This window comes from Mobula hypostoma, chromosome X1 (assembly GCF_963921235.1).
Source record: "Mobula hypostoma chromosome X1, sMobHyp1.1, whole genome shotgun sequence".
Lineage (NCBI taxonomy): Eukaryota > Metazoa > Chordata > Chondrichthyes > Myliobatiformes > Myliobatidae > Mobula > Mobula hypostoma.
In genome coordinates, this window is record NC_086128.1 from 21,712,417 (window position 1) to 21,724,494 (window position 12,078).

Consider the following 12,078-nt stretch of genomic DNA (forward strand, 5'->3'; position numbering starts at 1 on the left):
AGGCAACGGGAAGTGCGGACAGAGTGAAGGGATGGGGGACTGGTATGCGTGATACACTGGGTCATGTTCACCACGCAATTCCTCGCGGTCTTGTGCAGAGCAGCCTCAGGATTAAGATTTAATGGAATCTAACAATTATATTGAAATTATCGGAAGCCACCTCGCAAAGAGTTGACACAATCTGGCTGTCTCCTGGAAACCGGTCGTGCAGACTCCACCCAGACAGCAGAGGTCAGGATCGAACCAAGGTCGCTGGCTCGGTGAGGTAGCGGCTCTACTCGCTGTGCCACTGTGGCATCCAGCTGCCTCTCAATCAAACAATGCAGATGCTTCAGCAAAAATGAAAGGCAAAGTAAAAAAAAAGTTGCAGGGTATCAAATGAGGGTAGGTTGACACTCTTTTAAACGAGTCTGACTGGAAAGCCTTTCCTGCTTGCCTCTTTGTATGGCTTGTTGATGGGGGAGATGCTGTGGCAGTGTGCTGCATTGCCGTCTATAGCTCTCATTTGATTTTGCAGAACATAGACTTCGAAGGCTTTCGAACGCTCATGAAGATCTACCTGGATGTGGAAGACATTCCCAGTCAGTTTTGTCAGCACCTCTTCTGGTCCTTTCAGACGAGGCCAAGTGAGAAAGGTGAGTAGTGATGGCCCAAATCCTAATCAGTCCCCAGCACCTTTACAACAGGACTGCAATCAGGCCCCATGCTCACAGCCACATAAAAAGATCACGTTTCTATTCGGAAGACCAAATTCAGTGCTTGACTGCTCTGCCTTTGGGCTTTATTATCACACATCTTTTGTGGCTGATGTTTGTCTCACATGCTCTACCATTGCAGTGATGTTGACTGTCCAGTCAGATACCAGCCCAAATTCATACTCTACTCAAACTCCCTCACTCACTTTCTCTCTCACCTGCTTTTACCCTCACTCTCCACCCACTCTTAAGCACTCTCACACGCTCTCAATCTCGCACTCTCTCTCACACTCACTCCCTCTCACTCGCTCTCTGACTCTCGCTCTTACTGTCTCTCACACACTCACCCTTACTCTCACTTTGCTGTCACTCTCTTTTACACACCCTCTCTGTCTCTCACTTCACTCTCTCTATCACTCTCCCTCACTCTCTTTCCCCCTCACAGAAACATAGAAAGGTTACAACACAGAAGGCTACTCAACCTATTAGGTTCCATCGGTCATATTTCTCTGCTTCTTTCCCACAAGCACTTTTCCAGTTCCCCTTTGAAGCCTTGATTGGGACTTTACGTCTTCTGAAGATCCCATAAGTGCTCCCTTCATCAACCTTGCCTGTAAACTCATCAAAAATTTCAATCAGCGCAATCAAACACAATTTGCCTTGAAAATATTCTGTCCTGACACTTTATTAACTCGAATGCCCATAATCCTTGGCTGCTAATTACAGTTCCTGCACTATCGAGGTCACATTGACTGTTCCACAGTTACCAACATGTCCTCCTCTGCTTTGCCTTAAGCTCCCCATTTCCCAGCTTCCTGGCACCTCCCCTGTATGGAAGGAGGATCGGAATATCGGCACAAGTTCTTCTACAAACTTCACCCCCTACTTCCTCACCCCCTCCTACTCAAACTAGGTGGTTAATTCACTTCAGGCTTTGCCAGCCTTTGAAACACAGTGTGACCAATGTTCTCCATGTCCATTCTCTGTCCTGTTGTGGTTTTACACAATTCCGTTGGAACTAGAACTCTCACTCTCGCACTCCTTGAATGTGATCTGTTGACGGTCATTTTATTCTTCTCTTTCTATAGACAGTCACAGCTCCAAACCAGATGATGCAGCAGGGCAAGAGGTGGTCTGTGTAAAGGACGTTGTCTGTTATTTATCCTTTCTGGAGGGGGGACAGCCCGAAGACAAACTCAAATGTGAGTGTTATGATGAAACAGAATTCTTTGGGATTTTCTAAAGATATGAGCTCTGGCGTAGCACACATCAAAACTGAGTGGGATGGTTAATTAGTGTATTATTGTCACATGTACTGAAGTACTTGGGTGGTGGGGTGCAGGTACGTCTCTACCAAAGGAGGTGTAAGGTGCTCCTTCCCTCCGCTAACTTGCAGGCCACCCTTGGGAAAGGTGTAACTCTCCGATCAGGATCACGTGAAGCCAAGAGAGCAGGCCAGATGAGCAATTGGTGCCTATCACAAGTCCTGGTTCTGTGACCACTGACACCAGGCAGACAATCTCCGAAGAGTATTGATAATGGCTGAGAGTCACCAGTCTAGTAAAGACACTGCCCAGAAGAAGGAAATGGCAAACCACTTCTGTAGAAAAATTTGCCAAGAACAATCATGGTCACAAGATCATGATCGCCCATGTCGTGCGACTTGGCACACAATGATGATGGGTGAGGTACTGTGAAAAACTTAGTTTTGCATGTCATCCATACAGATTAATGCATTGAATGCAGAATAAAGTGTTACAGTTATTGAGAAAGTATAGTGCAGGTAGACAATACAGTGCAAGGTCATAATGAAGTAGATTGTATGGTCAATTCAACTTATAATAGGGAACCGTTCAATAGTCTAATACAGTGGGATAGAAGCTGTCCTTGAGCCTGGCCATATGTAGTTTCAGGCTTTTGTATCTTCTGCTTGACAGAAAGGTGGAGAAGAGAGAATGCCTGTGGTGGGTGGGACCTTCGATTATGCTGGTTGTTTTACAGAAGCAGTGAGAAGTCTCGACATGGTCCACGGAGAGAAAGCTGGTTTCCATGACAAGATCTGCAGACATCGACAGAGCAGTTGCAATTCCAAGTCATGAAGTCATTAGGTCGTGGTTTCATGACTGTGGTGGTAAATCACAGGGTTCAACAGGCTGGGTACATGGAACAACTTTCTGCTGGTGTCTAGGACCAGGGCCACGGTCTCTGAATAAGGTGTCAGCCATGTAAGACTGAGATGAGGATGAATTTCTTCACTCAGAAGGTGGTTAGTCTCTGGAATTCTCCACCCAGGGGGAAGGTGGGGGCTCATTCCCTCAGTTTGCTCAAAGCTGATTAGAAGGTGTTTAGATATTAAGAGGATCAGGGGATAGTGCAAGAAAACGGTACCAAGGTAGAAGATCAGCCATGATCTTAACAAACAGAAGAACAGACTCGAAGGACCAAATGGCCTCTTCCTGCTCCCAGTCCTTATGCTCTTCCATCCTTCATTGCTCATTAGAGAACTTAAATAATTTGGGAATGCTGAAGAAATAATTTACTAGAGTGAAAGTAAACATGAAGGGAACACGAGCGACTGCAGTCGCTGGAGTCTGAAGGAAAGAAAACAGGACAATGGAGCAACTCAGTGGGTCAGTTAGCATCTGTGGAGGCAAAGCCATGATACAGGGTCTTAATCAGAAACATCGACTATCCCTCTACCTTCACAGATGCTGCCTAACCCATTGAATTCTTCCAGCTCATCTTTTTAAGGCGAAGGGGAACCATTGTGGAAGCGTAACTGGCTTACTAATGTTCTCCAAGCACACTCATTACCTGCTTTGGGCCTACACAAGACTCTAGGTCCTCTTCAATGTGTTTGTCTCTTACCTGCTCCCCAAAGTGCCCTCAACCAACCCACCAAGATGGTTTAAGAAGCAACCCCACTACCACATTTCAACATCAAGTCCTGGCCTTTTCAGCTATGTGCACTTAAAAACTGACATTAAATTACCCATCTGTGTGTGGGTGGCCAATAGCTTCTCATGCCTAATTTTCCTTTGTTAGGAAAGCAAAGCCAAATGTGAGAGGTCATTGGCAGGTTTGATAAGTGCTCGAGACCTTAGTATAACTAATGGCTGTTGCTGATTCATTGACAGGGTGCTGATTGTGGGGAGGATTGGTCAGAAACAGAAAGCTTTCCCTGTACAAGCATTTGTAGTCTGCCTCCATGCTCTTTAAATCTCACACCTTCACAGATGGAGGACAGTTGCCGAGAAGGAAAGAAATACTTGGCAAAATGGGTGAAACAGAGATACTCGTGCTCTCTTTAGAAATGAGGTTACCGGAGTTCCATTCATACTCAGGGAAAACAGTGGGATCAGCAAAGGTGAGGCATGCTGTCTGCGATGCCACCAGTGGGAAAGGTAGTCTTTGGTGTCTGGATGCATTGATGCTTCAACCAAGACTGAAACTGAGCTCTAGGTTTAAAAGTACTGCCCAGTATGTAACACGGGAGCACTTCAAGATGTGAGTCACTATTGGTTCAGAAGTATAACAGGGAGAAATGGATGGTGTTACATGTTGGGAAGAAACAAATGTATAACCCAAGTAGCCAGAATGAATGATGTCTTTGACACAGAGAGACACAGCATGGGACCATGGAGCCATCACTTTGAATATTGAACAACACACACAAAATGCTGGAGGAATTCAGCAGGTCAGGCAACACCTATGAGACCTGATGAAGGGTCTCTGCCCAAAACGACGACTGTTCATTTCCCTTCATAGATGCTGCCCGTCCTGCTGAGTTCCTCCAGCTCCTTTGTGTGTTGCTCAAGATTTCTAGCGTCTGCAGAATCTCTTGTGACTTTGAATATTGAACCTCTCAGTCAGCAGGAATCTTTCCTTTCGAGGTGTAGTTTCAGTTCTGTTGATTACCACTTCATGCCTCACCTTAGTGGTCAACCATTCATGTGTGAGCATCCCTGAACAAGAAGGCACAGCAGCACCTCCACTTCCTAAGAAGATTGAAGCAAGCAAGGCTCCCACCCCCTCCCTGCCCCATCTTCACTGCGTTTTACAGGAGCATCATTGAAAGTGTCCTGACAAGTTGCATCTGGTATGGGAGCAGTCAAACATTGGACCAGAAATCCCTGCATAGGACTATGCAGACAGCTGAGAAGATCACAGGGGTCTCCCTACCATCCATTTGGGGACATTTATCAGCAGCACTGCATACGCAGGGCCCTTAGTATTATCAAGGATCCCACCCATCCATCCAGCATCCTCTTTGACTTTCTACCATCAGGCAGGAGACTCCGATGCACAAAGACAAGAATGGTCAGGATGAGAAAACAGTTTCTTCCCGCAGGCCATTGGGCTCCTGAAATCCCTGCTGCATTGTACTTGAGGTGTCACTGGTTAATCTGTTCCATACCTTACAAAATTTAATTTATGCACTTTAGTTTGTTAGTTATGTGTGATTCATCTGTAGACTTTATCCTCATCTCCATAAGTTATCGTGTGCTTTACACTCTGATTCAAAGAGATGTTATCTTGTTTCTACAAACATTATATGGTTATATACATCATATACACGTATATAGTTAAATGACAATAAACTTGACTTGAAACTTGTCAAGGGGTTTTGGCATCCTCTCCTGGCCAGCACACAGGAGCGCTTCTGATCCACTGTATGTCCTGATCACTGAGCACCCAGTTGCATTTAATTGGCTCAGCCCTGACTGAAAGCTCTATTTAATTTGTGGTTAGAAACTACACCTGTGAGTTAATGATTTAACTGAGGCAGGTATTCTTAAAGTGCTGTTGCCCTTTCTGAATAAAAAGCTGAGGGTTTATCTGATAGTCGTGTCCTAAAAAGCTGAGGGTTTGTCTAATATTCATGTCGTTTGTTTTTTTCTCCTAACAGTCACATTTAAGTTGTATGACACTGATGCCAATGGACTTCTGGACAGCTCTGTAAGTTTTGCTGTTTGTTCCTGGTATTCCAATGCACTTCGTGCTCAATGTTTGTTCTATCTGGGGTATATGTTATGCACACCTTATTTGGGAATCACATCTCTTAGTAACTAGAAGGATTATGGGCAACATAAACACACCATGTCATGAGTGTTGCTGGGCAACATGGAAAACTATTTGTGTCTGAGTCATCCTCCTCCCGCTCGTCAACATCATCTCCCCACCACTGCTCAGCTACCTTCCATTGAGAAATCATAGTAACCAAGCCACAGTCCAGGGCCATCTCTGTGCCCACAATGCACAGCACCATATTCAGAATGGTCACCCGAGAGAGATTGCAGATGCTGGAAATTTTAAGCAACACGCACAAGATGCCGGAGAAACTCGGCAGGAAGGCAGCGTCTACAGAGGGAAATGAGCAGATGACATTTTGGGCCAAGAGTGGAAATGAAGAGGGCAGAAGCTAGGATAAGATAGTTGGGGGGATGGGAAGGGGCAGGATCTGGCAGGTGATGGGTGGATCCAGGTGAGAAGTGGAAGATAGGTGTGAGGGAGAGGGGGAGAAGTGAGAATGATGTGAGAAGCTGGGAGCTGATAGGTGGCAGAGGCAAATGGCTCGGGAGGAAGGAATCTGATAGGAGAAGATAATGGACCATGGAATAAAGGGAAAACGGGGGGAAGGGGGACCAGAGGGGAAAAAGTGAAGGTGATGCACAAGTCATGAGGGTAAGGGAGGGTTTTTGGGGGCCAGGGGGATGAAGGAAAACAAAGGGTGAGAGGAGTGTTTACTGGAAGTCAGGGAAATCAGTGTTAATGCCACCAGGTTGGAGACTAACAAGACAGAATAGCCCTGATGAAGGGTCTTGGCCTGAAACTTCAACTGTTCATTCCTTTCCGCAGTTGCTACCTGACCTGCTGCATTCCTTCAGCATTTTGTATGTTTTCCTCTGGTTTTCCAGCATCTACAGAATCTCTTGTGTTGTTTTCTCTAATCTGCATCTAGCATCGACTTGTAGAGGAGGCCATGGACAGCCCTGTCAGTGTGGGAATGGGCCGCCAGAAGCTGTGAATTCAGAACTCAGAATCTGCGCTTTGAGAAAGGCATCCCCTTGCTGGGTATCTGGGTCACTAGCACATGGGATCTGCTGACAGCAATTGTAGTCAGCAAGTGTGAAGAAAGGCTCATTTAAGACAGCAATCCTGGGGTACCACTGACGTGGAAGTGCAGTATTTATTGCCCCTGAGAAGACTGTGTTGAACTCTGCTCTCCAAGACGCATCATGAAGGTTCATCCTGGCACGTGACATCCATTTATCAGGATTGAGATGACCTGTCAGGCTGGAGTAAACGTTCCAACTCTCCCACTCTCCTGCTTCACTTATTTGAAGAGGCAAAAATTTTACCTCAATAATTATTTTCGGTTAGAACAGAGAACAGTACAGCACAGAAACAGGCCCTTTGGCCCACGATGTGGTGTCGAACTAATTAAGTGAATGACACCCACTCCCTTTCGTCTTCACAATATCCATATCCTTCCATTCTTTGCACATTCACGTGCCTATGTAAGAGCTTCTTAAACACCTCTATTGTACCTGCCTCCACCACCACCCCTGGCAGCACATTACAGTCACCCACCACTTTCTGTGTAAAAAATAAACTTGCCCTGCACGTCTCCTTTAAACTTTGTATTTCTCACAATAATGCAGACCCTCCTGTATTAGGCATTTTAACCCTGGGGAAATGATAGTGGCTGTGTACCCAATCTGTGCCTCTCATAATCTTATAAATTTCTATCAGGTCTCCCCTCAGCCTCCACCATGCCAGAGAAAACAACCCAAGTTTGCCCAGCCTCTCCTTGTAGCACATGCCCTCTAATCCAGGCAGCATCCCAGTAAGCTGGAGTTTAGAAGAGAGTGGAGTGGGCAGGGGGGGATGCGGAATCTCATTGAAACATGCCGAATATTGAAAGGCCAAGATAGAGTGGACATGGGGAGGATGTTTCCTGTAGTGGGAGTGCCCAGGACCAGAGGGCACAGCCTCAGAATACAAAGACACTGGGCCGGCTGGTGGCACAATGACATCGACGCTGGACCTGGGAGCAGAGGTTCCCGGGTTCGAAGCTAGTCGGGTCCGCTCCCGAGCATGCTTTCCATCCGTGCCGGGTAGAGTGTTGAGGTCGCAACTCGACCTCGTAAAATAAAGGGAAAAATACTGCTAAATGTCTGTGTGAGGAGTGGTAAAATCTCAAGCTCCAGCAACATGACAAAGCCACCTTTTAACCGCACAGTGCTGCTCCCATTTAGGAGAGGAGGAGTGTCAGGGGCACCTTCCCTTCACCCATTTCAAATTGTGTGTGTGTGTGTGTGTGTGTGTATGACAGTGGTCCCCAACCTCCGGGCCGCGAAACATGCAGGGGTGCAGCGGTAGCCAGGACGCACCCAGCACATCTTTAAGAAAAAAGCCAAAATAAACAAGCTATTTAATTAGGCGATCGCCTCTGATCTGGGCTGATATTTACATGCCGGGCGGCACCTAATTAATTAGCTTGTTTATTTTGGCTTTTTTCTTAAAGGTGTGCTGGGTGCGTCCCGGTTACCGCTGCACCCCTGCACGCTTCGCGGCCCGGAGGTTGGGGACCACTGGTGTATGAGACATCGTGCCAGAAGATAATGTTAACTTGTCATTACAGTAGGGGTGCTGCTGTGATGGCACTGTCACCGAGAGCCCAAAGTGCTCACTCCCTACGGGCTGACTGATCTGTGGCTGCTTCTCTTTTTAGGAGGTCGATCGTATCATTGCCCAGATGATGCATGTGGCTAAGTACTTGGATTGGGACGTGACAGAACTTAAGCCTGTGAGTTTTCAATATGCTTAACCCTGAAATCACAATCCCACAAATTATAACAACACTCCCATCGACTGGTCTAACATCTGTGTCTCTACATGGTATAAATGGGTTAAACCATATCAAACTGGTTAATGTAGACTTGTGTTTATTCTGTCTATCCATCATAGCAAAAGCATGAGATCATTTGGCTTGGAGCAACTTTTGCCCTCCCCTTCCTCCTCCTCTCCTTCCCCTTCTGCCTCCTCTCATTTCTTCCACTTCTGACCTCCTCCCCTCCTCCTCTTCTCCCTCCTCCTTCTCCCTCCTCCCTTCTTCCCCCTCATTCTGTTCATTCTCTCTTTGTTCTGAACCCTCCCACTCTCTGTGCCCTAACATCGTTTCATACAGATAAGATAATCACTGCCTCGAGTTTCCTCAGTCACATTCATCTAATTTTAAAACTCATTTAGATTTTAAAGGATATGATGAACGAGATTGATTATGACAAAAATGGTACAGTTTCATTGGACGAGTGGATCAGAGGAGGGATGACAACAGCTCCGTTATTGGTTCTTCTCGGGCTGGAAGCTGTGAGTAACCTATCAGGCCTTGGCTATGTGAGGGTACATGAGCCACGGACAAGGTGTGCTGAGAACTGGCTTACTCGATGGTTGGTTTTCACGTTCCTGTCACATAATGGGGTTGTGAGTCTCCCGATAAGTTTGTTTCTCCCTGCGAGTGTTCGAACAAATAAATAGAAGACAGGCGATCGTGAATGGTTGGATGAGCAAGGGTCATTTGGGCAGAGGATGCAGTGCACATGCGTGCACCCTCACACGTGGGTGCACACGTACACACACGTGCACACACATACATACATGCACACACATACATATACACGCACACACATACACAAGCACACATACATATTCACGCACACACACACATATGCACACATATACATACACACACAAGCACACATGCACACAGTTCACTCGCATGCATACTTGTAATGCTTGTACACACACAATGCACACACACAGCTTGCACACAGTCATACATACACAAATGCGTGTGCACACACAGTGCCCACACAGAGTGCATGCACACACACAATCTGAACATAGTGCGCGCACACACACACACACACACACACATATATACACACACATGAACAGCACACGTGGACAAACACATACTAAGCATATCATGAACACACACATAGAAACATACGCCGACACACACACACACACACACACACACACACAAGCACACAGAAATACATGCACACAAACACACAGAAATACATGCACACAAACACAGATGAACACACATACAGACACTCTCGAACACACATACAGACACTCTCAAACACACAGACACACACACACACACACACACACACTTACACATATCCATACAGGCACACACTTGTACAGACACATGTGCACACATATACAAGCATTGACACACACACATACCCATTCATGCAAACACAAACACACAGACGTGTACAGACATACACACATATATTCACAAACACAAACATATACACATATAATGCACATGCACAAATGTATACACATCCACATACAGACACAAATATACACAACATGCTTATACATGTGCTTATATAGGCCGACATGTACACAAATTTCTCCTACATCTCTCACTCACAAACATTTGCACACTCATACACTCTCTCACTCTTTTACTCTTGCACATACTGTCACCTTCAAGTTAAAGTTCAAGTTTAATTGTCATTCAACCATACATTCACGCTCACATGCTCCCTCACACACTGCCGCACTATCAAGCATACACATTCTTGCACACACTCAGATACACTGTGCCTCTGTCTCTGTCTCTGTCTCACTCTCACACAAACCCTCACATTGTTTCCTCAGACTAACACACACCCTCACACTCTCTCTCACCTGCGCTGTTACACTGTCTTGCACACATCCGCCGGCACTCTCTTCCGCTCCCTCTGAAGCTGTGGGATGAGATGATATTGTGACTTGCTGCTCCTTTCTGGACGGTCTGTTGCAGTCTCAGCATCCATTCGACCGTTCCCAGGACTCTACATTGTTAATTACTCAGTTCGTCAACACATCTTTGTTTTTGCAGAGTTTGAAGGATGACGGGCAACATATTTGGCGACTAAAACATTTTAGCCGACCAGTGTTCTGTAACATGTGCCAAAACTTACTCCTGGGAATCAGAAAACAGGGCTTGTGTTGCACGTGTGAGTGTTTAGTTCTGCAATTCTCTCCCTGATCCCCCTCCCCCACCCTTCTTCTCTCCCTATCCCGACAACTCTGCCTCTCCCTGCTCCTCCAACTCTCCTTCAACCCCTCCTCCTACCTAGGTGGCTTGATGCCACTTACTTGTCAAATGATAGTCCTGTGAAGCATGCTGGGGCATTTAACGATGTGAAAGCTGCTCTCTAAATGCACGGTGGTGGTTTTTAAGATATCAGCTTTACATAACAAGTGTTTAGATCCTGTTTCCCACTTCTCTTATGAAGGCCTGACCTATTGACAGTAGCCATTCCAGTGGTTACGCACTTCCCTTTGGGTACTGTAGGATGTGGAAGTTTGCTCTGGGGTTGGGCAGGTTGCCAGTGGTCAGGAGGGTCAGCAGCAAAAGGCCATTTAGGCCCAAACTTTGGAGGGCAAGGGGGCACCATGGTTAGGGTTTGGGAATACATTTATCTAATAGTGTTTTCCCAAACTATTCATGACAATATTGATAAATTCCTTCATGCCCCCCCCCAAAAAAAAGTCCTTGCACATGACATTGGCATTCAACTTTAAAAGAATCTTGAACTTACAATGGGAGTTCATTTTGTTGGAGAGCCGGGGATGAGAAGATTCAGGGATTGACAATCTGATGAGCTCAGGGCAGGGAAGAATTCCAACTGGAAGTTGGGGCTGGATACAATTAGTACAGGTGTAGTATGGTCTGAGGGAGGATGTCAGGGCTGGGTGTGATGGAAAAGGTGAGATACGGACAGTGGGACATGGCAGGAAGTGCAGGGTTGAGACTAGGTATGGGACCTGTGGGGAGGTGTGTTGGGGACCAGATTGGTTGTCGGGGGTTGGATGCAACTGAGGGGGCGAGGGGGTTAAAGGGCTGCAGTTGGCAGTTGGGGGCTCGTACTGGGATGGGATAGGTGGCCCCAGATTAGAGCGGGACTCACCTTTGGGAGGAGCGTGGGGGGGGGGGTTCCCAGTTCAAGGCTGTGTGGATGCCAATAATGGAGTTGAGAGAGTGGCATGAGTCCAGGTTATAAGGTAACTGAATGCTTTGCTGTTTGTTTACAGTTTGTAAGTACACCGTGCATGAGAGATGTGCCTCGAAAGCTCCTTCATCTTGCATCCGCACCTATGCAAAATCCATCAAGGACACAAATGTAAGACTTTGCCTTACTTCTCTCTGACCCTGTTTCACTACACTCTCTCCTTCCTTCCTACCTGGTACCAATAGTGGGGGAGTCTAGGACCAGAGAATTTCTTTAGCCGGAGGGTGGTGAATCTGTGGAATTCATTGTCACAGACCACTGAGGAAGCCATGTCATTGGGTATATTCAAA

The 12,078-nt window shown here is 46.4% G+C and overlaps 1 protein-coding gene across 8 annotated transcripts in view; it reads left to right on the forward strand.

The window, feature by feature from the left end:
- The window catches only part of LOC134340536 (diacylglycerol kinase beta-like), a 162,256-nt gene that overhangs the window by 93,968 nt on the left and 56,210 nt on the right, over positions 1-12,078 (forward strand). For all 8 annotated transcript variants that reach the window (XM_063037879.1, XM_063037885.1, XM_063037883.1 and 5 more), the window contains 7 exons: positions 518-635; positions 1,784-1,897; positions 5,605-5,654; positions 8,434-8,508; positions 8,952-9,071; positions 10,612-10,729; positions 11,811-11,899. In XM_063037879.1, the coding sequence (XP_062893949.1) occupies positions 518-635; positions 1,784-1,897; positions 5,605-5,654; positions 8,434-8,508; positions 8,952-9,071; positions 10,612-10,729; positions 11,811-11,899 (684 nt within the window). The remainder of the gene's footprint in view (positions 1-517; positions 636-1,783; positions 1,898-5,604; positions 5,655-8,433; positions 8,509-8,951; positions 9,072-10,611; positions 10,730-11,810; positions 11,900-12,078) is intronic.